This window comes from Orussus abietinus, unplaced genomic scaffold, assembly GCF_000612105.2.
Source record: "Orussus abietinus isolate OABI.00-Male unplaced genomic scaffold, Oabi_2.0 scaffold21, whole genome shotgun sequence".
NCBI lineage: Eukaryota > Metazoa > Arthropoda > Insecta > Hymenoptera > Orussidae > Orussus > Orussus abietinus.
In genome coordinates, this window is record NW_019396018.1 from 887158 (window position 1) to 912718 (window position 25561).

Sequence of the window (25561 nt, forward strand, 5' to 3'; positions counted from 1 at the left end):
AAACCGCCGATAGGATCTTGCCGATTTTCCCAGGGAACCCGTGATAAGGATATTTCCTTCCCCCGGCATCCGGTCTCCTGACCTGCACTTTCGTTTTCCTGCCCGAGGTTTCTCCTCGGGATCTTATTTCCAACGGTATCTTCAATGCCGGCAAGGTCCTTTGGTTCTCAGTCGATGATTAAAAATATTAAAATTATTAAAACTAAGAGAACCATACCAAGGGAGTATATGCAGGGCGCGTCCCTTGGCTTTGCACGAGTCGTGTTTTTCTCTCTTTTTCAACTTGTGCATTCGGAACGGCTTGAATTAATTGAGTACTTAACCCGACTGGTTATGTAGATACGTAATGTAGGTTCGTTACTCTTGACACAGGGGATAGATGTCTAGATGGAGGGCGATAGAGCACGTGAGAAAGGGAGCCGGGCCATCTCGTGCATCCTCGATTCCATCAACCGCAATTTTAAGGATCTTCTTTCGGTCGGCGCTCCACTTCTCTCCTCCGATTTCCCACAGGTTACGTTTACCATTTCCCGACCTTCCATCTTTCCCCCGAACCTCTTGGACCGCCTTTGACGCGGATTCCCTCCACCCTTACCGATCGTCCTTCTGGCCCCTCTCTCGGTCATATCTCGGCGGGGCGAAAGATCTTGAATTAATTTCGCGAAAGCGCACTTCTGCTTTTGACACCGTCCCGGGGTTACTTCGGGGAACATAAAAGCCAGAGACACACACGGACCGAGTCTCGCGTCCGAGATAAAGAGAGAGGGAGAGAGAAATAAATCCCCCGGAAAAATGTGAAGCAACGTGAAACGGAAGGTGGATGGGAATTTTCTAACAACTAATCCTAACCTAATCACTTATCAAATCGTACGCGTTTAATCAACCAGAATCTGCATATCTTCTCCAATATCCGATTATACGTTGTCGCGTGTACCGTAATTTACTGATAATTTATTTAACAATCCCACTTTACATTTCTCCAATAGTTTCTTCATTTTCAGCTATTACTTTAATCGCTAATATGTCCGGGCCGTTTAACCTTATCTCTAGTCTTAAATCGTTGTTCCTCAATTTTCGTGCCACTTAGTTTTTCAGTCTCGCCGGATCCGTTTATTTGGAATAGGGCGATTACGCTAATTGCAGGTAAATTATTGACTTGCATCCTGTCAGGCCGGCATCCACTCGGTGGAGGGAGAGGGAATGGCGCACTTTCCCTCGATATCGAAATATTTTCTTCGGCTGGCATTCTTTCCACCCAGTGGCCTGTGTTCGGAATATCGATCCTCCCTCTCATTAAAATCTGGACCGTGCCGCGGAGTAAGACCAACGTTTCGTCTTAATTCTCATTTGTTTCCCTCCCCCCGCGTTAATGCGACCAAAACACGTTAGCTTAATGAAGTCGCGCGCCACTCGCGTAACAATACGTCTCAGACGTGAATATTAAATTAATTATAAAAGGCCCCGGTCCCCCCCGAGACTTGCGAAGGCAGGAAAAGGGTCGCGATAACTTATTCGGGAAAATGTTAAAAATGGGATGGGCTTCATAAGAGCGGAGTTTAAGGGGATTTTGGAATCGAAGAGGAGGCGAGATTTTTTGCGGCGATAAAGTGGCACGTTTCGACGGCGATCATGGGAATGGCGCATTAAAAGGATTCTCGGCAGGTACAAGCTTGCAGGAGCCGTATCATAATCGAATAATGGCACCTTTACGGCTCTTCCAATGGGGAAACAAAAAGTTCCATTAAAGGGGCTCATATTTGCATACTGCGGACGTCGAGCGCGAACATCATGACCGACAGTTAAGGACCCGCCGTAAAAGCTCGCGTCTTATTAAAGGGACGTTCGCGCTCCTTTTATTTGCCGTCAAACCTCGGAGTATTTAATTTCGGTAAATATGCCATAAGACTTTTCAAAAGACGCGTCGCTGTGGGATTAGAACGCGCGCATACCTTCGGAGAATTATTTTCAAAACGAGGCTCTTTTCACCCGGTAAGTCGGCTTAAAACTGAGTAACTTCGTTGCGCTCTCCTTTATTCGGTCATTCTGAGTCGCGTATTCCTTTTTGAAGCAGCCGTCATATTTACGCCTTCACCTACAGAGTCTACGGTCAAGTGCACCCTGGCGTATTATTCAAGGGGGTCGTATTCACCCCGGCTGTGATAATAATTTTCCCCATTAGCCAACCCGCCTTCCCAACTCAGTCGGAGCCATTTTGCCGAGGTTAAGAGACGAAGGCAAATTGTTTTACCGAGTGTGCGTCCGGGGAAAAATATTTCCCGTCTTAGACGGGTACATCGCCGTAGTTTAATGAGGTACCCGGGAATTGGGTCGATCGCGGTTTCAAAGGAGCTTTCGATGGCTAACTTTAATCCCAGTTCACTCGCGGATATCACTGAAACTACCTGATATCCAATTTCCAATAGTTCACCTTAAACAGGACTCGGGTACTCGCGTGCCAGAAACATTAATTCTATCGGAGTGAAACAAGGATTTCTGAAATTTGATTAATATACGATTTTATCAAGGAACGGACTTTTCGTTACCATTTGACGCCTGTTAGCGCGTCTATTTAAATGCGACTCCCTTATGGCGCCTCGCCATGAAAAGCTCAGAACTTGGCCGGCGAAGTTATAATTGACCCCGAGCTTTTGTATTCCCTTTATTTCCGCAAGCTCTGGACACGGTCGGGAGTTTTCCTGCCTCGGAATATGCTAATTGACAGGGGCCAAAGCCGCGCCCTCGGCCGAACGAGCCGGCGGAAGTTCGCAAATCTAACGAGCTTTCTTCGAGAAAGACTTCCCGGGGAAATCAGCAATTCTCCCCGTTTACGGAAAGCTCGCCACGTTTCTGTGTACAGAGAAGAGGAGGGAAAGGGAGAGCGCCCTTTCGTCGTGTACACGTAAACGGGGCGCATAAATTCTTTCCGTGGGACCAATTACGATTTCCGATCTCCAATTCAAACCGGCGGCCATGTAAATAAATGCTAATGGCCTCTTCATCCGAAATTGGCGTATGCAAATCGGCGAGACATGCTTTTTTCCACTTTTCCCCGGTAATCGAGGACCCCCCTAAGAAGCACCCTTGAAAGCCGCGCCAGTCCCGACTTGCGACTTGTTAATAATCACTTGTAGTTAGCCAAGTTTGTTTCTCCGAGTTGGCCCGAGATTCTCCGCAGTCTACAGAGTTGTCGGCAAAAGTGGCGAGCACTGGCTTTGTTTATGTACATTGGGGTTTAATTAATTCCGCGAGGAAGGGCGCGTCGATTTAACGAGAACTCCGCGAGCGGGAACGCGAGCCGAGTTGTAATTACTGTACATTGCATGACTTACTGCAACTTAATTTTTTTTTCTTTTTTTTTTTATTTCAATGGAGGTACTAGCGTCATTTAGAAGAGTCGTGTCAACGTTAGTGCCAAACTTTGACGAGCGATTCGCGGTCATTTTGGCAACTGGTGAAATTAAATACCTCGTTTACCTTTGAGTTATCACAAAACGAGGGAAAGCAAAGATTTTTCCAAGGCAACGATTTACCCGAGCCGACTCTTGAGGGCTGTTCGCCGACGGAGGTCTTTAAAAGTCCGATTGAAATTAATTTATTAATTGCACCGCGGTGGCCCTTAGAATCGTAGCATTAAAATTTCGATACGAGCGGAATCCCTGGTGAGGTCCTTATCGGGGCAACTTTGCGGATTTCTTCGTTTGGAGCATCCTTGACGGGATTTTTCCTTTGAAACGAACCTCGAGCTTTCCTGCCTATGAGCCCCTTTTTCGGTTTCCACTTCGGATGTGCGCAAAAGATTGAAGAATTTTAAGATCCGACGGTATGTACTCCGACCCAGCGTTAAGGCACTTTTCTGTACCTGTGTTAAGGTTCTTCCGTGCCTGCGTTACGTCAAAGAGGCGCAAATTCCGCAGGAAATCACCCGCGTGCGTTAAAGCTCTACTTCTACATCTGCCTTATCAAAAGGGTGCAACGATCCCTCGTACAGGACTTGCCTTCCCGTTTCCTCCACATTCCCTGGCATGAAACATTTCCATCCTCCAGAGGATTTTTTCAACTTCACAGAATCTGCAAAATGTCAAATGTATGATTTATAATTTCATCTTTTTTATTTTTTTTTTTTAATTTAAGAAGCCCCATTTTGGTCGATCACTCTTAGAAGGGTTTTGAAAATCTGAAAACCTGAGGGCATATTCTTTTTACACGACGTGAACAATCCGTTATAGCTTTTAATTTCTTGCGTTATCAAAGAGGTGCAAATTTCATTGAAAATTAACCCTAATCGGTAAGATCCTCATTCTATATCTGTCTCATCAAAGGGGTGCAACGAACTTGAAAGAATCTGCAGAACAAGAAGTGTACGATTTTTTTCTTTCCTTTTTTTCTTCCAGGGAGATTTAAGAAGTTCCGATTTGTGATCACTCGTGGGAGAGTTTCAAAGAGCTTAATATCCGAGGATATACTTTTGTCGACAGAGTTCGCAGAACTTTGATCCCCCCCTGTTAAGGCTCTTCAATCCCTGTGTTATCAAAGGGGTGCAAAATTCGCAGGAAACCAACCGCGTGCGTTAAAGCTCTCTTTCTGCGTCTGCCTTATCAAAAGAGTGCAGCGACCCCTCGTCCAGAACACACACTCCCGTTTCTTCCGGTTTTCCTGACATGAAACGTTTCCACCCCTCGGTGGGGGTGGATTTTTCTGTTTGATAGCGGCGAAACGCCAAATAAGAGATTCCCTATGTTCCTTTTCATTTATTTTCTCTTCTGTTCTGGTCGAGCTTTAAGAAGCTCCGTTTCGGTCAATCACTTTTAGGAGGCTCTTTACCTCGTCGTTAAGGACACCCATACCGCTTAACGAGACCGCGGGGGTGCGTTCTGGATTTTTCTCAGACGGGGGTGAATATTCCTCTTTTATTTTCATCCCGCCGCCCTATTTTTCCTCCCGACGCGGCGCGTTTCGCGCGGAGCGTTTCTGAAAATTCTCACTCCGTACCGGGGAAAACGGACTCGCGGCGTAATGACTTTCTTGGAGTGGGTGCCGGGGTTCTTGCTCCTCCTGTTTTTCTTGTAATCATCCACTTCTATCCCCGATGTGAAAAGGGGCCCCCGCAATTCCCGGGGAATTTGTTGCATCCCCGGGGTCGCGGCCTGCCGCGATTACGCGCGTCATCCTCGATACGCAATTTGCTATGAAATATGTATAATATTTATACCCGGAAAATCGCTTTTCAGGGGAGAGAAAAAGGAAATTCGACGAAATGGGTATGACGTCGAGTAAATCTGTACTAACTTCCCAATCCGTTCGTCGAATCCAGGATGTTGATCGATGCAATTTTCCTGGAATGTTCACTCCACCATCGACCTATGCAAACTCCATTAATTTTCCTGTTTGACCGAACGCTTGGTATTTATTTAATAATCGGGAAATACGCATAGGAGGGTTCGGCAATCCTGTCGGGATGATTTCGTACCATGCTCGGATCCAAGGAAACCATGGGAACCGCAGCCATCGCGGGCGGCGTCCGGAAACCATCCGAAAAAATCAGAGTCTCCGGAGTAAGATTTCCGCGCGATTTTCTCCCTGGTAATGCTAGGTGAAGGTATGGCGATGCTTCTCGGGGTATCGCGGGCTGTCTTTGCGAGCTGAGAAAAATCGCGATGTCTCCTTCCACCCCCTTTGCCGGGCGGTGAATGTCGCCCCCCCTTTTCGTCGGGCAGATTGCGCACCTCTGCAGGGCCGTTTCCCGCCGACGGTATTTTCCCTCGCGTCCATTTTCCTCGACCAACAAAGGGATCTTGGCAGCCCGGGAAAAATTCGCGCCTCCTACGCGATCGCGCATTTCCCGGAGGCCGCCCACGCAGTCGCGCGAATATATTTCTGAAAGGTCTTGGCCGGAGTGCACTTCTGCAGGGCGAGGGCATTTTTTCTATTTTTCTTTCTTTTTTTGTTTTTTTTTTTTCCCCTTCACGAACCATCCCTGGAAAGTTCGCACCGAGTAATTGAGTTGGCGAGAACGCCGACGCGCTTTTTCTTGGCTGGGCCCCTTCTTTGGGCTCTTCGAGGTCTCTTCAGGTTCTCTTCGGGTTCTCCTCGGGGTCCTTTCGGGTTCTCCGCGGGTTCTGCCAATTTGCGGGTTCGGCTCGGACTCCTGAACGAGCCCTTTTCAAAGGACCTGCAGTCTCCCGGAAGGAAAGTCCTCCGCAGATTCCTTGGGAAAGACAAATTCGACTCGTGCCTTTTCTTGCGAAATGAGAAAGGGGTTGCAATTTGATCTGATGGGAAATTTTGAGGAAGGGACGGGTTAATTAACCTAAACTTGCCCTTTTGCTCGGGCTTATTAGAGAGGTTCTGGTTAGGGAGTTTGGTAAGGCGTTGCGGATTTTTATAGCGACTTTTTGGTCCTTCTCGGGTGGAGGGTAGAGGAGCTATTTTCGAAAATTAAAATGACCGTTTTGTTCGCCGGAGGGTGTAATTATTACGTGAAAAGTGCTTCCGTGGCATCGCGAATTGCGGGGAATATTTAGCTTCGTCTCGTGCCTTCGTGCATATGGAGGCGCAATTAATTAAATCTAAAAAGCAACCTTTGCCTTCGACCGCGAACTCATTTTTGGATCTCCTACCTTAAAGTTATCAGACTCAGGTACTATCTGTCAAATTGTCGGATCGATTCAATTGCTCCGACCTTGTCAGAGAATTTTGGGAAAATTTCTCCGCCGGCAGTTCTCGTTCGTCCATACAAAGGCGTAATTAATTAAATACAAACTCAACCCTTGCCCCCGATCGAAGCGACATTTTAGGATTTTTCTTAGAAATAACTCTTCGAGCACGATTTATTAAATCATACCGATTCCGTTGCTCGGAGATTGTCGGCAAGTTTGGCGCTATTTCGGGGCGGGGCGGCAGAAGGAAAAAGGACACAATCCTGCGGGTTCCCCTGAAGGCGTGAATATTAATAATCCCTTGAAGTAAAGTCCCCTTGGTAGAGTATATATAGATAACGTAAGTATTCAAATCTATGCGATCGCGGAATGCGGCCGGGAATCCGCGGCCTGCCGTAAACCAGACATTATGCGAGATGATTCCCCAGGATTTATAACTCGGGGTAATACGTCTCCCTCGGAATCGTCTTTCTGACTTATCAGGACGGATTCTCTCTCTCTCTCTCTCTCTCTCTATGTATATATACATTCCACCGTTTCCTTCGCTTTTCATATTTACATTGCCATAATCGAGCGATTCGAGCGAGCGCCTCATCGAATCGAAAATCGCTCTCGCAGGTGGGAGATGTAAAATTATAAAAAAATTGAAGAAGGTATCCCCCCCCTCGCTTAGCGTTAATACGACCATGAAGTAGTATAAGCGTTAATACGACGATGAAGTAGTATAAGGAGACATAACGCCTATGGTCTGTTTCACAGAAAGTGGTCCCAGAATCGGGACGCATGATCTTAGATTTTCGCTGATCCACTTGCGGAAAACGAGGGAACTCCAATCCTGCAAGATCAAAACATTTCCTATCGATGTAAATTACCTGTAATGCTTATAATTACGTACCTAAGGTACGCAAAGTGAAACGACAATCCGCGCATGATATACACCCAATTCTGTTTTCACACGAAAGATACGTTCCCGTGGAATAGGTGTAAAAAAATATGTTGCATCTATGGAAAAGTAGAAGATTGGTTCCAGTCCTAAGAAATCAGCAAAAATAATACAATAAACCATGAGTTTTAATGTTAGGATCTTAAATATTTTATTTCATAAAGATTGCGCACGTATCATACCAAGTAACTTATCAATTAATTCCTTGTCTCTAATGTCGCAGTTATGTAAATAAAAGTGAAGCGAAATTTTCCTCTTAGAATTTGGGTCGATCATGTTGAATCAAAATAGGTCGTGTAAAAGGAGAATTAAATGTTTTTTTTTTTTTTTCTAATTTGTGTTAAATCAAAATCGTGTAAAAAGAGAGTTGGGGGTATACAGGATGTGACGTCTTTAACGCGATAAAGACTAGCGGACGATAACTTTTAATTGAAAAACTTCACCGAGGAGACGCTGTCGGCACTAGATCAGAGAAAAGATTTGAATATTTCGGGCCCCTCAAGTGGGGGGACGACTTCGATACATGGCGTTGGATCTCATTATGTTATTTCCTGAATACGACTCGGGGCAATCTTTGGGGGTCACCGTTTGTTCATTGTTTCCGCATTATTCCAGTATCTGGAATTCCTGCAGGTCGAGCTTAGCCGGCTCCGAAAGGGAGCATCGAGCGAGGCATTTCAGGAGTGAGAACCCAGAATGAGATAGGAGGCCATCCTCTCCCCTTGGCGTCGTATATACGGGTAATCGTCACATATCTTCGCTCGGATGTTTTATGCGGATAATATATCGCTTATCGCGCGAACTATATCCGGCATTCGGAAATGTCGCCGCTCGTCTCGCCTGATGGAAAGCCCGCCTCTCGTCCGTCTCGTCTCGCCGTTTAGCCGTCGTTATACGACGTATCGCTCCGTGAAACGAGCTCCCCCGGTTTTTTACGGCTCGCCCTTCATTTGGAATCGGCGGGCTCTTATGTTTATTCCCCTTTCTCGCCTTTGTGTGTATCCGCTTGCCTATTGGACCCCGAAGAGTTCCGCCGCGTTCCCGAAGTGCGTTTGTTAACGCTCCATTCTCCGCGGAATAGGCAAGGAGTGTCATCGCGACGTAATAGTGGGCTTTATGCGGAAATGCACGCCAAACGGGCTCGCCCTTTTTATAAAAAGCCCGCGAAGAACCCTCCTGCTTTTCTCTTCACGTTGCTCAAAAATGTTTCCGAGAGATACGGAATACACGTAGAACTTTTTCCGAGATACGCTGTTTCGAAATTTCGTATCCAGTTGGGTTAGGGATTTTAATATGCTAGTGTAAGGATTTACGAGGGGGTGTATATTCAATTTCGAAGTCTATACAGTCATTTTCGATTCTGTACAAATGCACGGAAAGCGCGTTATTGGACACTCATTAATATTCGTACCGATCTCTTTCCTCGGCTTCCTGCCTTCTTCGGCACTTTGGATAATTTTTTATGAATTCTCACGTGGATATGAATCGTTCATATAAATATCACAGGTACCTGTAGGTAGATATTTTTCTGGTTTTCAATTAAAATGCCGCTGTTTCTGATTTTAGTGTATATTTGTGTTCGAAATATCGAAACATCTTCAACGGTACAGAGTGGATTACGCTGCGCCGATGAACTCGGGAAATGATATGCAATTAATTGTTTGACAAAGTGTAAAGGTGGAATAAATTCTAGGTTATTTTGAGAAGTACCTTCAAGGCTGAGTGTGAAGTTGGAGATACGGATTTTCAAGAATCCGGTATGGTCTAGTGGCTAGGATACCTGGCTCTCACCCAGGAGGCTCGGGTTCGATTCCCGGTACCGGAATTCATTTTTTTCGATTTTGATCCTCGCCGATTATTAAGAATCGTGTCGATCCAGCAAGTGTACGTAATTAATTTTGTTTTAACTTCGTCAGGAAGACGAAAATGATCTAAAGACCTGGCCGTGAGAGTTTCCAACTCTAGAGGAGAGCAGAGCTCGAGCTTTGGCTCCGATCAGCTGTTCTCGTGCCGGTGACAGAAATAGGAACTCTACCCACGAATCCAATACTCGCATTAGTGGGCGGGGTCGCGTCACTTTTCTCGTTTATAATTAAGTCCATCATTAGTCGCTTCATCATTTGACGTACCACTATACCCATTCACCCGTGACTGATGCGAACTCGAGACTTGCGGCGACATTTTGTCATTTCTTCCTATAAGAGACGGAACTGCATCGTACGATTTACTTATTTACGCCTCAGGAGTCTTACGTGAGTTCGACTTCGAGGATGATCGACGGAGAGAGACGGCAGATTTGGTATCGAGTCGAGGCTCCTAGTAACAGGGAAAATCTAGAAATGTTTTACAGAGGCATTGGGACCGCTCGGACCAGCTCTCAGGACTGGAACTTTAACATTGAAAAAAAGAAAAAGGAATGCCACAATTAGGAACGGTCAGTTTCTATCGACACTTTCCTCGATGTAGTGGTCGTTCGCTGCAGGATCTGACATCGTTAATCAGCCAACCGCCTCGTTCGACGATTTGCACCACGGGTCCGCAATGTCGGTGGCGAGTGCCTCTTTAAACGGTTTAAAGCGACGAGTTAGCCAGGAGACGAGACCACCCTCGCGGGGTGCAGTCGACGAGCCTGCGAAATAATGTCAAGGGGTTTAATGAGATGCTGATCGAAGCCATTCGTAACAGCACCTCTATATGGTGTCGGGGCCAGCCAAGGACGCTTGTACAAGTGCGCCCGACTTCGGGAAAGGGGTGAGCGAAAAGGGGGTGCAGAACGAGCGGGAGGCACCCCCGTCGTCCGTTTCTCCCCGTCGTTCCTCGGGACAAAGGACTCCTTTGCCAGATATACGGCTAATCGTCGATCAATTGTCCCCTGCTTGCACGATTGCGTCTTCTATTTCCGCGGTTGGGATTCCTGGCGGGCTCTTCGGGGTGCCAGCCAGGTTCCACCTCGCTTCCCCGTGGTCTCGCTTTGGGTATTTTCCGGCCCCGACGTCGTCGTCTCGCTTTACTCTCGTCGACGAAAACCACCGGGAGCCTCTTTGGCCGTGCCCAGAAATTTCAGGCACTCGGCCGCGTTGTCTCCTCAGACGCCTAGATGAAAAACGCTCGAGGGGTCTTCAAGGGCTAATACTCCGCCTCCTGGATAAGTCCCCGGTGAGCCTCCTTTCCGCTCCCTGCGTATATCTCGACTCGTTATCACCGCCATAGAATCCATCTTTTAAACTTAAGGATTCTGCGAAATCAAAATTCAAAATCGTTTTTATCGTATTGCACGTTGATGGAGCGTTGTTGGAGGTTCGTATGTGAGTAGTGAAGTGTTCCTCGCGGGATTTAAAGCTCCTAATGGACAGATATTAGAAAAAGGTCCTCCCTAATTCGGGGTCGCAGATTCGAGGAATGTTACCAGTTTCTGGATAGAACCCCCTGGAACCTTCCACGGACCCACTGATTTCATAACATCGTCATTACAGGGGGTTCCAATTTTTCAACTTTGACGGAACGGTGCAAATTATGCAACTCGCTTTCGATTATGCAGATTTCAAATCCACTAACAGTTTAATCCGTTTCATTTTATTTTAATGAAATCGGGCGGCCCACGAATTCACCTTCTCCCCACGTGGCATGTTCTCGCGTTGACGTCCTTCTATTGTCATATATTAAAAGGCAGATATACCATTGTCTAGAAATTATATCCGAGGTGTTCCATATGCAGAAACGAGGTTTATTGGTCGGCCTCGACACGGGGTGCTCCATTTCGCCAGGAATTTCTTCCTCGGCGTGAAAGGGGAGCCACATCCCCGGCTAATAGTCGATTAATTGTCTTTCTTATGCCCAATCGGGTCTTCTTTCGCAACTTCGCTGGATTGCCGATGGCCCTGGGACATTCGCCGCTTCGGGGCCGCGGCAGTTCCGGCACGGTTTCGCCGTTTCAGGGCTCCTAGTAGATCCTACGTACTCTGGAGACCATAAGTGTAGGGGCGCATTGCACGCAGATGAGGAATGGTTCGATCCCCAAGTGACTTCATGTTCGTTCGCGAGTTGTTGCCGATTCCTATTCATCCGGCTCGACATTGTCTCGCACTCCCCGATCCCTGAAGAGCGACTCTTTTCTTTTTCTTTTTCTTTTTCTTTTTCTTTTTCTAGCAAACGACGATTCCTCGACGAATCTCTGACTTCGATTCGGGGTGCTGATTGCGGACCAGCGTTTTTACTCACTGTTCCTAGAAATGATCTCGATGGTTGCAGACTTCGATTGCTAAGCTCGGCAGGGAAGGGATTTTGCTCCCTTTTTTCACTCTCCATTAAAAGTGCTCTCCCTACGCGGATAAAATGTTTCGTAATTTACTTTTGACACCTCTGATGGACGTCATGGCGCTCCTGACGTTTCCTCGTCCTGACGTGGTTATCTAACGCGGTCCTCCTATGTTTCCGGCACGATTTTGCCGTTTTGCGGAGTTTGCTGACGTTTCAGGAACGTCACCCAGCCCCGTCTCGGGAAATGTTAAGGTGCCGTGAATCGCCTCATTTATCTATCGAGTTGTGCCCGTTGCAGATGCTATCGATACCAACTGCACTACTCGCTGCATAATGCAAATGTTCATTATGCTCGGGACGATTCGGTACTTCGGTAACTAACGAAATCGGACATAAATATCACTATCTTTACAATACCTTTTCACGTCCATCTCGACCTGCCGTTACCGCAATTTTTCCGCGGTATTTTACAATTCGCCAAAAGGATGTCTTATTATTCATCTTCCCGTCACAAACCCGAGACCACATCCTCTTCAGAAAATATCCTCATTACGTCATTATTTTAAGTCCTGAAATCACATCCCGTGGAATCTTATAAGATACCTTTAACGATGGTTTCTGATATTAACGCCTGGCAAATGACACCTGCATAATTCATATTTAAGGAGGATATTTTGAAAACTTTCTCAAAAGAAAATAAATATCCATATATCAATCCGACAAACTATCTTCGACATCACTTCTACGTCTCAGCAAGCGATCTTAAAAGAACGCCTTACCATTTATTTCTTGTTTAGATTCCCCAAGTTTAGATTCCTCCTCTAGTAGACCCTCGGCATCAGATTTGCATCTCAGACTGGGTAATCGCATTCTGCGGAAAATTCTTTCGCGGGCAATGTCCAACGACAGCTCGTGACATACGTATGTCTGGCAAACGCACAATACATTACCCACGTCTGAGGACGACACGTTGCAAAGCGGTCTTAATGAGCGTCACATGGGTGCTCGCGCAAAGTGCAACCACCCATGATCATCCCCCATAACGACGCGTGCACGTACCCCCGTTACCCATTAGGCGGCGGCCTCGTAGATGTCACAATTACGGCAACTCGTTGCATGTCGGCGTGTGCGTTAATTACGTCGGGGTGAAAAGAGAGGGTTAGCTGGATTCGCCGGGCCGACCGGTCGGATTCGATCGAGAAATCCGAGCAGATCGGATGATCTAGATGGAAATTCCTTTCGCCGGCAAACTCGTAAAGAATCGCGCCGCCCTTAAGTGGGCTGGCGAGCCCGTAGAACCCGATACCCGTGATATCAGCGAACCCGATATGGATATTTTTTCCGGATTCTCCGGATGCCAGCCGCGCGAAAAACTGCACTCCCTGGAACGGGTGGATCCGCGGATTCCGTACCGGCGATGCGGCACATCCGTATCGATAATTGCGAACGGGTTTCCCTCTTACTCTTATTTACACATCTTTTTTTGTCTCTCTCTCTCTCTTTTTAATCATGGGCGCGCGACGCAAAGTGCATTGGAAAATATCCAGAGTTCACGTGGCGGGGTGAAATTCCCCACCCGGGGTTGTGCTGACGAGCACAATGGGAGAAAATTGGGGAAAGGTGTTTGCATTCGGTGTCGGGCTATGGGAGGTCCCTTGAATGTACTCGATATGCCGGCTCTGAGCCTGAAATTTCATACCTATGACCCTCGGGATCCATGTTAGGATACGTCATCGATCCCTTGTATCGCGCGTCAAACAGCTGACCACGGAGAATGCATCTGGGTACCGAAATGTATCGGACTCGGCGAGATATGCGGTTTCCAGGGACCCGGTCGGTAATTTGCCGGAAATGACGCGCCGCCCGGTCACACTGCCCCGGGAATTAATCCAATTTCGCCGTATTAAATCCACGGTCAAAGTGCGCTCCATAATGGCAGGTATTGCGAAAAAGCCGGGCGCGCGTCGATTCGGCAGTCGACGTGCAAAATGTCGAACGAGCTCGTTGTTATTTACTGCCCGCCGTTTCGACGGGTCTCAATGCGGCCGATTATCGAGTCGATGGGGGAGCCCCTTTGTTAATGATACGGCCTTTCCAAAAATAACAACGCGAGGGCGCAACGAAGCCTTGCGGAAGGTTTAATCAGGCCGCCCATCGAAGCTTGAAAAATGACTGATTTTGTCATTCGATCGCTGCCATCCTGGGAACGAATTAATCGAAACGGCAGGAAGCATCAAATCTGAATGAAACGACCCTTAAAAGATCTGCCGACGTTTCCTCTAATTTATCTAAATCTGGACCAGGAACTATCCTCATAGGGAAGTCCCTCTTTCCCAGGAGGTGTTTATACTTGAGCTAATTTCATTAATACGCGCATCCGGGCCAGTGATCGGAATTAATCGATTACTCGATTGGATAGGTAGTCCCGGCAGGAGTCGATCACTGAGCATTCCCTTCACTTCGCGACTTCGCTTCGAAGATCATGGGAAAATCGGGGATTCCTGGGGGGACGTTCTTAGGGGACATTTCTGTTTTGCAATTTCTTTCCTTACTTTCCGATCGATCGATCGATTTAAGTTTGATACGTCCACAGCGGCCTTGAAAACGAAGGGTGGGGTCGCCGTGAAGGGAACTTTTCGGAGGGTGGTGCTACCCGAATAATGGTGTAAGGTGCGATCGGACCGTGGTTGGTGCTCGTGTGTAATGGTGAAGGTGGTTGCACGATGCAGCTAATGACCTTGAATTCCCTCCTGATGTTCGACCTCGTGTTCCTGTTCTTCCTGTTCCTCGTCGGGGTCTCCTGCCTGGCGTATTACTTTCCGGGATCGAGGGACCATGCGGTAGCCTCACACGAGGTCATCACCTCGGCCACACCTCCGCGGCCCGATGCGCCCATCGATGATGTTTAAGGTGAGTCTTGAGCATAGGTTAAGAAAAAATTCATGCATGGGCTTCTTCCACTATAATGTAACGTGCATGGATGAATGCACACCTTGGCTCCTGGGAATTGCCGGAAAGAATTGAATTTTTCTCCCTTTTTTACTCACCCGATAAGACGTCCACGTATGATGTTTAATCCTTAAATTGAAATTCGACCCGACGTCATCGTGTCATTCATGTACGGAAGAAATAGAAATGTTTCACTTATAAAAAGATGGACTCATGTTTCACTTCTTTGCGATTCTTTTAAATTTCACCTGCGTGAAAAATATGAAGAACTCGATTGCACGTGTAAAGTACAGATTTCTAATATTGGACCAATGACCCAATGTCGTTATATCATACATCTGCATTTTAAACATGTAATGTTAAGGGTTGGAAACGCTTTCTTGATAGGAATTCGTCCGCGTAGTATGCGAACATTCTGAACATGTTTATGGCGTGCATAGGGCACGTGCGATAGAATTAAATGCATGGATTTAATTCTGCGATTATATGCGAAATATGCGACGATAATATGAGAAAAAATATAAATGCCATACACAAGGATGAATCCTGTTCACAGGTGCAGGAAATAACCAAAGAATTCAATTCGCGCGGATATAAAAGTTCATTTGATAAACCAAAAAAAAAATAGAAAGTTCACTTTTTTGTACCTTCCACGAGTAGAAGTGCACTACACATGGACTGGTGCAATTTATCGTAACCGAAAATATCGAAAACAGAATTTTGAATTTTTTCGCTGTGGTTTTATCGCGCTTTGATGCACTGCCGAATGAAGGTCAAGAAGTGCACTGCTGATAGGAATCAATACTTGCAGTATATATGTATATATATATAAAAGCTGAAAATAATAAAAAGGCGATATGTTTCGCATTGGTCGTTCGAAACCGAAGTTTATTAGCGGATGTGCTGGCATTTCGAGAATGCCGAATAAATTTCTTGCTTTCCGGTCAGGACGTATTTTTCCCAATCGATATCCCTTGGGGCTAGATATTGATTGCCGGAAATTATTAGAATTTCTATTAGACGATTTTTTTTTCATTTTTCCGCGTATGCCGCCGTCTCCGCAATCCTGCCGTTCCTTCGCCATGGAAGTTTCTCTCGAATCGACATTTTCGCGAAGTTCGAGGCACAGAGGGATCCGCGCTTTATGCATCGAACTTTCGTATACGTATCAGGTCGCATCCTTTTCAGGAGGATTTCATCGGTCCTGCAGAATCCCATTCAGTGCTCTCGGACAAAGTTTGGAATTTCTACGTGCAAATTCCGACTCGAGTCCCTCGGAAATTCGTATCGGGACCAAAGAATCGTCCGATCTCTACACGTCAAGATCTTTTTATATACAGAGGATCGAAATATCCACACACTTATTAGAAATAAATATATTTAATTTCTCGAAAATGAAATAAATTATACCAGTATAGGTTGATTAATACATTCTGTATTTCTCCTATGCAGTATGCAATATTTCCAAGGCTCTAAAATATACATTGCTTAATTTGATACTTTCCTTTGCACTTTTCATTGGCACTCAAAGAAATATCAACCAGGGAAAAGAAAATTTCTCGATTAAAATGCTTCACGTAAATGGTCAAAATAATGGAACATCTTCTCGTGTTCTACTTAATTTCATACAAATTTCACACAATTCCGTAGCTCGTAAAATAAATATTATATATATATATTTGCTATTTTATCCCTGCACTTTCCATCGACTATCGAGAAACTGTCAACCAAGGCGGGATGGCCACTCAGCGAAAGTTCCTCGCACAAATCGCCTAAATAATTAAGCGTCATCTATTACGCCTCATATTCTATTAAATTTTACACAAGCCCTCCGGTATACGAGCATTACGAGGCGCACCATTTGGCTCGCCCAAAATGGGCAGAACTTCGTGGAGTTTGAATACTGCTTCGTAGAATTCCTAAATAGACTCCGAGAGCTCTGAATGAATACAGTGGAGTGCCGGGTGCAATTACGCCAAGTTATTTTTTATTATACGCGCATTGCCCATAGATGTATGTTAAAATATTATTGTATAATATTTTAACATACATTATTGTATAATATTTTAACATACATCTATGGGCAATGCGCGGTGCCCTTTAATTCGGCGTTTGTTAATGACGCCACCCACATGTCGCGATGTATGCATTTTTGACGGGACTTCGAAGGGACTCGCGATGCACTCGGTGCATCCCGAAATCGGTACCGTATCACAAGAATATACACACGTCTAGAGACGAGGAGTGACCGACACTGTATTTCGAGGAGGTCCCGACAATGTCGACGCGTTTATTGATGGCATGACAGACCGGATATCGACACGGTTAACCAAGCGTGGAACCGGAAGTCGAGCGAAGTATTAGATCCATGGTCAGTCGAATTGCATTCCGGGATTCACGAGGTCGCTGGAATTGGAAGGTCCCCTCGAGGTTGTCCAACAAGCTGAATTCAGTTCTGTTCCTTCGACGTTAAATGATCTCGATTTTGAAAAGTAAAAAAGAAAAAAAAAGGAATGTTCGGCAATCTTCAGGGGTCTAGAAAAAAAATGCCAAGAACTTCCCTCTCCGGAAGTCGACGGTGAGGGTAACGAGAGATTTTTCGGGGAGTAGGGAGGAGGGATTGGGAAACTTTTTTATCGCGGGAATTAGAGTCCGTATCGCGGACCGGCTCGAGGGGTTCTCGAATTTTTCAAGTGCAGCGCATGCACCCCTTCAGATTGTCCCTTAAACTCGCGGCAGATTTGCCTCGCGACGTTAACTTCCCTCGGCCGAGGGAGGAGTGCCTTCCGGTAGGGTATTTGCAGCGAGAAGTTATTGCTTTTGCAGAGTTTCCCCGTGTTTTGGAGCAGAAGAGATCACTTTTGAGAGGGCTCGGGTGTTCCGGCAAGTTTTAAGGATGCAGACGGGAAAAGGGGCATCCTCGCAGGACTCGCCGTGCACTTCCGAAAGGGAGTAATTCACTTAATGAAACGTGCGGTGTGAAGAGCTGGGAAGAAAAAAAATTCAGTAATACGTATCAGTTTTTCCTGCACACTTTAATCGGATTATCCATTCTTTTCGACGGCTATTTCGATAATCGAAGCGAGTTTCAATTTCTTTCTTTATACGATACTCAATTTCCTAGATTGGAAGTTATATGGTGTAGTCTGATTGACTAGTCGCCAGATTATCTCATTAGAGTTTGGTGTAAACTGATCTCGTGGTCCCATAAATCGAGTTGCAAGATAAAATTGTATGATGCACTTTGTTATTAAAACTGACGAATTGTAGGTCTCAATTTCCATGTCAACGGCCATTGCAAGTACTCGCACGGGAATATTACATGTCAATAGTTTATTTCCCATTGTACGTACCGACGATGCTCTGGCAATTGCGGCACAATTCGGCTTCTGCTGTGGGGAAAGGTATTACACGACATGAACTGCTTCCTGACCTGGGACAAGGTTCTCCTCAGTGAGGATCCAGCAATCCAGGGTGGCTGAGAACAGTTTCAGCATAATTGAATCATTGACACTAAAGTGCATCCTATCATCCCTTCCAGGGCATTCCACCTGTAATTAAACGTTGACTAAAACTCAACAATGTTTCCATCCACGGAGAAAAACAAATAATACAACAAATATGAAGAACAATTTAAGCGGAAGATTAAATTACCTGCACCGTTCGTTAAACGTTTACTCAAACGACGCGACGTCGGGTTTCTGTAGTCAACATTGAAGAAGATGAGAAAAATAATTAAAAAGAGCTTGCAGTTAAAATCGCGATGCGCACATGTCCCTGTTTAATACGGGAAACTGCTTTCGGGAGTAAAAAATTTACGACATTAAATCCTGACAAGTCTGACCGTGGTTAAAAGGCAAGGCTCAAAGGTAATCGCCAGAGGATTTACTCGCCGGGTGAAATCCAGGAGCATTAAAAGCATGTCCGGCCTGCACTTTGTACGAACTTCTTTATCGCGGGCATGGTAATTGAACAAAGCTCGAGAAGAAGCGACGTCGATATCTCGATCTCAGCGCTCTTTCATACGATTCCGGATTCGCCTCGTGGCCGGCAAAAGTGAGATTAAACGAGCCGCCTTAAAGAGTGATTGGTGGAAAACGCAAAGGTGGAGGGCATCCGACCAGCTGATTCTGCAAGGGGGTATCTAATGGAATTGAAAACGGGAGTGACGGTCCTTCTCGCGGTTTTCGTTTTTCATTTCACTCCCAGGTCGCAGCAGGACGGGAAAAGGTGTGACAGTTATCGCGTTAAAGATTCGTTGTTACGTATAATTTCATGAAACTTATCGTCAATTTATATCCTTACGAAAATCCTTGCGAGATAGCCCCCTTTGAATTCGTCTGCTGATGGCGCAGTCCTTGAAAATCCTTGCAAAAGGTTAACCCGAGTATTGGAAATGATCGACATTCGAAAGTTTTCATGAAATCCGATGTTTTATTTAGAAAAGAGAATTCGCAGGAAGGGAAAACAATTATTTTTCTGCTTTCAGGATGCCAGCAGAGCCGGTTGGCGGGGTCGGCCTCGCCGTGGTAGCAGGAGATGTCCTTGCTCTAAGGGGTGCAGGACTCGCGGCTGCGGAAACCTGGGCCCTACTTTGCCAGGCTGCCCAGGCCCTCCAGGACCTCTTCCTCTCCAGTAAGTCGTCAGAATTGATTTTTCTCCTTTTTTATTTTTCTCTCTCTTACCAAACGTAAATACCTACTTTTCTATCCAATAATTCCGCGATCCGCCTCCATCTTCGGGAACTTTACTTGAAATCGCATCCCACTTTGCAAGGACGTCATTAAAACTCGGATACCGAGCTATCGAAACGATAACACGGAGTCGAAAAGTTCCAGGCCAATGGCAATTTGCCTAAAACCCCGGAAATGTACAGGCAATGTTATTTAATTTATTGAGTTAAATCGACTGGTTTTTTCGCCTCGTCGATCTCGCGTCCTGCAATAATATGCATCCTGCCACGGGGCTTTGTCCCAGTAATGCAAGTAACAGGGACAGAGCCGTGCGTTGAAAGTACAATTTTTGTCGGCCAACGAGATGCGATTAAAGTAATCAATATATCGCCGCTATCGAAGGCGCTAACTAGCGGTTGCCCTGGAAATTTGAGAGGTCCAGCCGGATTTTTGGACAAACGTAGGAAGGAAACCGAAACTACAGCCGTCCCTCCATTTTCACGGAGTGTTCATTTAGCGTGGATTCGTATTTGCGCGAATGAAAATCACTTAAAATAAAGTCTGTCGGTACGAAAGAGAACAGATTGGAAATGAAAGCTATTTCGTATAAGTTTTAAAAATAGGTGTTTATTTCAAATAGCTTAACAATAGGAAACAATGACGTTACAAAACCGCGTAAATCGTGTTATAATTTACCGCGTAAAAAAAAAAAAAAAGCGCTGCGTAAATTAAGGGAGGGGTGTACGTAGATTGCTAGGTGTTGCGGATGTTCGAAGGAAAGTCGGAAACCGGGTTGCACTAGATGCGAAAGCCAAAATTCGGAGACCTGTCAATTCTCGAGGAAATCTCGCGTCAGGTCGGTTTTATGAATTCGGGTATATGACTTGGATCCGTAACAAAGATAATTTATTAAAAATAACAGTTAATTCAGATGACAATTTTTTAATATGAAACTATTATAAGCGGCGGTCGCAAGGTACGAATTAGCGGGTGACTATTTGAAGTCGCGGTGAGACTTGATTGTCTTTAACACTAGGTTTACGGGCGTTTTATATATACCTGTTTCTACGAGTATCCGTCAAATTGACGGGTAAACGAAAACACGCATATTCTTTAAAAAATCGATTTATTCAATTTAAGTCTGAATGAAACAACCCTAGGCTTTACGTTTAAATGAATTATTAATAAGTGAAAAGTCCTTTTTTAAAAATTATCACGGAAATGATTGGAATGCTCGTCCTCTCATCCTCGGAGTCAGAACTAGAAAGAATGCGCATCCTTTTCTTGCTACGACACCCTTTCAAGAAGTTTTCCTCTTCACTATCCGAATATCCTTCTATCTTTCCACTTTCAATGCAAACTTTCACTCTCATCTTCGCCTTACACTCAGCATCAGAACTTGAAATAAGGAAGTATAGAACACCCAGATCGCTGCCGAGAGTATTCCAAATTAGAAATTAGCGTTATAATTATTAGATTATGGACTAGTCCTAACACTAGGGGTTGCTTTAGTTCCCTGAGAAATGTCCGAAAGTCGTCCTGGGGCGATTTACTTGGCGCTGGGAAAATTCATTTTCTGGACAAATGGGAACATCGGACACACTCGGAAAGCGTTTCGACGTTTAATGGCAATTTGCGATGCGCTCATCTGCGAGAGAGGAAATTTGATTTCCGAAGTGGCGCGTAATGTCGAGGGCCTACTTCGTCCCCGGCATCTCCTGGGGGAGGAAGCTTCGGAGAATTAGGGATATCGCTGGCGACTGTTGCTGAGGTTTTCGGCAACTGGCCGAATCCTGGAGCCCATTACGTTTTGCCTCGGTAAATCTTCCGAAAGCCCGCCCAAACGCTTTCGGTTCGCCCGGGGGCCGAACGCAGTGGATTTCATTTAATACGGTTTACGGCGGCCGATAACTTCCGTAAATACACGAAGAGTAAATAAAACTGTCCCCGCCACGTTTCTACAACCTCGAGGTGAAATAACGCGTAAGGTGAAATAAGGTGTGCCAGAAGGTAGACACCCTTTCTTCGAGATCGAGAAGGGAGTGCGTAACCCAATTCCTCGGCGCCGAAAGAAATGCTCAGTTTTATTGTTCGAGTTAAAAGAAAGATGTGCCCTGAAATTCAGGAAATTAATAGGCACTGCTCCGATATATTGACAAACGCGATCGTATCGAGTTGTATCGCTTTAGAAACCAAACGGTTATAAATATTGCGCGCCGTTGATTTATATCACCACGGCTCTATACGAGTCGCGATTCGATATCCATGGCGTTTCGAGAGCCGTTCAAAGAGACATGAATGCGGAAAGTTTATCGATTCGATCGGCACTGATATAATTGACTTTTCTTTCCACTCGGTATCGGTCCCATTCCCTCAATATTTTGTTACAATTCATGGCTTGATAGGTTCCGATAAAAAGGCGTGAACAGTTCCCAACGAAGCGCGAACATTTTTATTGCAATTTTAATACAAGCGTAATAAAATATTTATAATATTTTATTTACTAAATTTTCACTATATAACTGGAAAATCTGCGTATACCGCGACGATATACCTGTATGATTGAACTCTTCTAAGATTTTAATTTAAGTTTATATTAACAAACTTACGTAATGTTTTAATTGATAGTAACGATTGTTGTTAATATTGTAACTAACGATTACAATTTTTAGCGAAAAAAAAAAAGTTTTTCCGGTACCGGGAATCGAACCCGAGCCTCCTGGGTGAAAGCCAGGTATCCTAGCCACTAGACCATACCGGAGAAGATGAAAGCATTTTTTAATTCTTCGTTCTTAAACTACTATCTAAAGTTATCACATTTTATTTCATTATTATCTATTAATCTTACCATACATTAACATTAATGGAAATTACTGATTACATAATGGCTAACTAACCCGAGTTTTCCCGACATCTCACCAAATAATCCTCATAGATTTACGTCGCTCCGTCCATAAGATTGTAGTCATATATAACAACAACAGAAATAATAATAGTAATTCACTCGAGAAATTTCTCCGTATTTAATTCGGATATATCCCCTTTAAAACCTTAAAGTCTTCCGAAGTCAAACGACATCGACTTCTGTCGCGTGCGGAGGGGCGAGCAGGATTCGAAACCCATTACTTAGGAATACCCGATAAGACGTTATCAGGGGTTTCCTCTGCAGGTGCATAAAGTACCGAGAGATGATACGAGGGTTGTGATCTCGGTAGGCCCAGTTATATGCACCGAGATTCGCGGCTCGTTTCGAACGGCTTTGAGGTATGTACATGTATATGTATAAATACATGCACATATATGTACACAGGCTGTATCCCGACGTTGCACGGGTATACCTAGTTTCTGCCTCGGAACGAAATAAAAGGATCTAGATATACCGAGAGGTGAAATCGAGAGTTATGCGAGGATGAGCCCTCAAAGCCGTCGAGACAAACGAACTTACCCCGGGACGTAGATTTTCCGTGGGATGCGGTGCAAGTGCATCGGACCACCCAGGGAGTCATACGTCGTGCAGAGGGACCCTCCTCGGTACTTTCTTCCACGTCGCGGCAATACGTATTGTCCCAGATGCACATCGGGACGAGGGATTCCCTGCCCTCTTTATTCACCCCGGAGGATCGTTTGTTAGATCCAAGATCGCCGATGAAGTAATGGGATCGGGCAAGGAGTTCGATAGTTTCCAATTGTTCGGATGGACGGATCGATCGCGATTCATTATCTCCTGCGAGACGCTCCACGGATAATTCTGTAGTGAATTGGTATAACGTAACGTAACATAAATCTGACTTAAGAATTAACATTGAAATTGAGATTTTACTTTAGATTGGATTTTTAAGAGGGAAACCAGATTTTTTGTTCGATGGAATGGCTTATTTCGAATGTATTATGCATTTATAATGGAAATTAACCCTTTAGGGAAGAGACTTTTCCTTTCTAAAAGCTTTTGCACGGCTATTTGTCGACACTTGTCCGCAGAGGGTTAATTGTCCCAGATGCACATCGGGACGAAGTGCATCTGTTAAATGGTTCCGTGTCATAATTATTGATTGTCAATTTTTATGTCGAGTTTTATTTTTATTCCGTTAGAAATGGCGAGATTGTACATCACTGTTGAAAGTGTGATGGTCAGAGGTCCTGATTTTTCCCTCGAGGACTTTCCTCGAGGTTCCATAAGCACTTGTTAGAAGTTACTGCTCGAACGGACGAGAGGGCAGCAGGGCGAGAGGTTAGGGATCCTTTCCTCGTTCCTCTTTTTTTTCCCCTTTTTTTCTTCTCAGCAAGGTTTTTACAAGACGGTGCACTTCTTGGACGAGGAAGACCTCCGGCCGATCTATCGAGCTTGTTAAAGAAATACCTTTCTACCTCTTCATCGGCCTTTGCCTGGCCGCTCGAGCTCCCTTTCGCCGGAAGCGTGATTGATGGCGCATTGACGATTTAATTTATCCCCACGTGGGGCGAGATATTCTCCACCTCACTTCGCGGCCGAGAGGACACTTTCCAAAGCTGCCGAAAAGGGGGAAAATTTATTTCCCCGCCGAGAGGCAATTAATAGCGAAATATTTCTCACCGCGACTCGACGGCAGAAATTCCTGGAAAGTTCGGAATTCGAGGAGACGTATAATTCGAAGATTAATGAAAAGGGGCTCGTAATTTTTAAATACCGACGATGAAAGGAAGGCTCGCGAGATTTACGGAAAATCCACGAGATTAAAAATTAATCGCTGGGGTCAAAGGGGATTATTAATGCGACGGGTGGATTTTTTATGCCATACGTGTAATATGCAACCTTGGCCGGAAAGGCCGTGTAATGGACAGATAATGCGGACTTATTTAAGAGTCCATTAAAAAATCCATTCCGCAGAAATGCACGTCGAAAATGAACCAGTTATCGGTAATCTCCAATCTCTTATACCTTCCGGTTCGTTTCCCGGATCAGTTTTCCATTTCGCTCAATGATTTGCCGCGACGATTTTTCTCGCAAATTTAGTGCCCGGCGGAATGCAAGCGAAATTTCATTAAAATCGAGTTAACGGCTCCGTTACCGAAATGCACGAGGGCCTTGAAGAGGATTAAGGAAGAGTTGCGGTACGCTTCCAGCTATTTCGACTAATTTTGCAGTAATCAGGGTAATAGCGTTTTACCCTATAAGATCAAACGTGCCATTTCGTATCCATGGACGAGTAAAGAGGCATACAAATTTATTATCAATCGTCAGATAAGACAAATATGCCTGAAAGTAGCAACCAAAACCCAGTGATTGAATTAAAACATTTTTTGGCGGCTGGTAATATCTTCGTCAATTGAAATTAGTTTTTTGACCAGATCGAAGTACGTGTACAATTCAATTTGGGCTCAGAGAAAGTTGGTACTTTCGACTTCACGATCCAGTTTAAGGACACCAAGTGGAGCGATACGCTTCTTCGGAGCACTTCCTGAATGGCGCTCAAGAGATCTTCTTTAAAGACCGGGTCGATAATTGTTAAAACCGTTTTCGTACCAGAGTACGTGATAAGAATTTTAACAAGGCTGCTCAACCTTGTCACGCCTTCTACCTCCGAGAACGAGGCAAATTAACAAGCCATCTCCGGTAATTCGTATACCTTCGGGTACTTACCCCCCTCTGTATCATATTAAATTTAAACTTCTTCCTTTACATTCGATCAATATTCTTCCACAATATTTACGTACCCGTTAAAACTTATCTATGCATAAATTATCTACGTTTAATCCAACGAGCACCGTTTAAAGTACAAATTCTGATATCAAAAAAATAATACAACAAACGGTAAAAATATCACGAAGTGGATAGCAAGTGTTAAATTGAGATTAAAATGTTATATTATGTAAATGAAAGAAGAAAAAAAAAATTTCCGGTACCGGGAATCGAACCCGAGCCTCCTGGGTGAGAGCCAGGTATCCTAGCCACTAGACCATACCGGAGTACATTCGTTTACCTTACTTTCCCGGATTCTCAGAAGTTCCAATTCAATGACTTAATATTTCTGAATAAAGGTACACAAATGATAATCATTAATAATCTACACTTTTAAGTTACCGTGCTCCACCTCGTCGAGGTAAAA

At 45.0% G+C, this 25561-nt stretch overlaps 1 protein-coding gene and 3 non-coding genes across 4 annotated transcripts in view; 2 read left to right on the forward strand and 2 right to left on the reverse strand.

Annotated features, from left to right (window-relative positions):
• LOC105697695 overlaps positions 1-25561 on the forward strand; it is an 89535-nt gene that overhangs the window by 21759 nt on the left and 42215 nt on the right. Inside the window, exon 2 of the mRNA XM_012421269.1 lies at positions 19295-19440. Coding sequence (XP_012276692.1) covers positions 19296-19440 — 145 coding nt within the window. The 5' untranslated portion in view covers position 19295. The remainder of the gene's footprint in view (positions 1-19294; positions 19441-25561) is intronic.
• Positions 9353-9424, forward strand: Trnae-cuc. The gene has a single exon. It is a non-coding gene; the product is annotated as a tRNA-Glu (tRNA).
• Trnae-uuc lies at positions 22168-22239 on the reverse strand. Its single transcript has one exon. It is a non-coding gene; the product is annotated as a tRNA-Glu (tRNA).
• On the reverse strand, positions 25350-25421 carry Trnae-cuc. The gene has a single exon. It is a non-coding gene; the product is annotated as a tRNA-Glu (tRNA).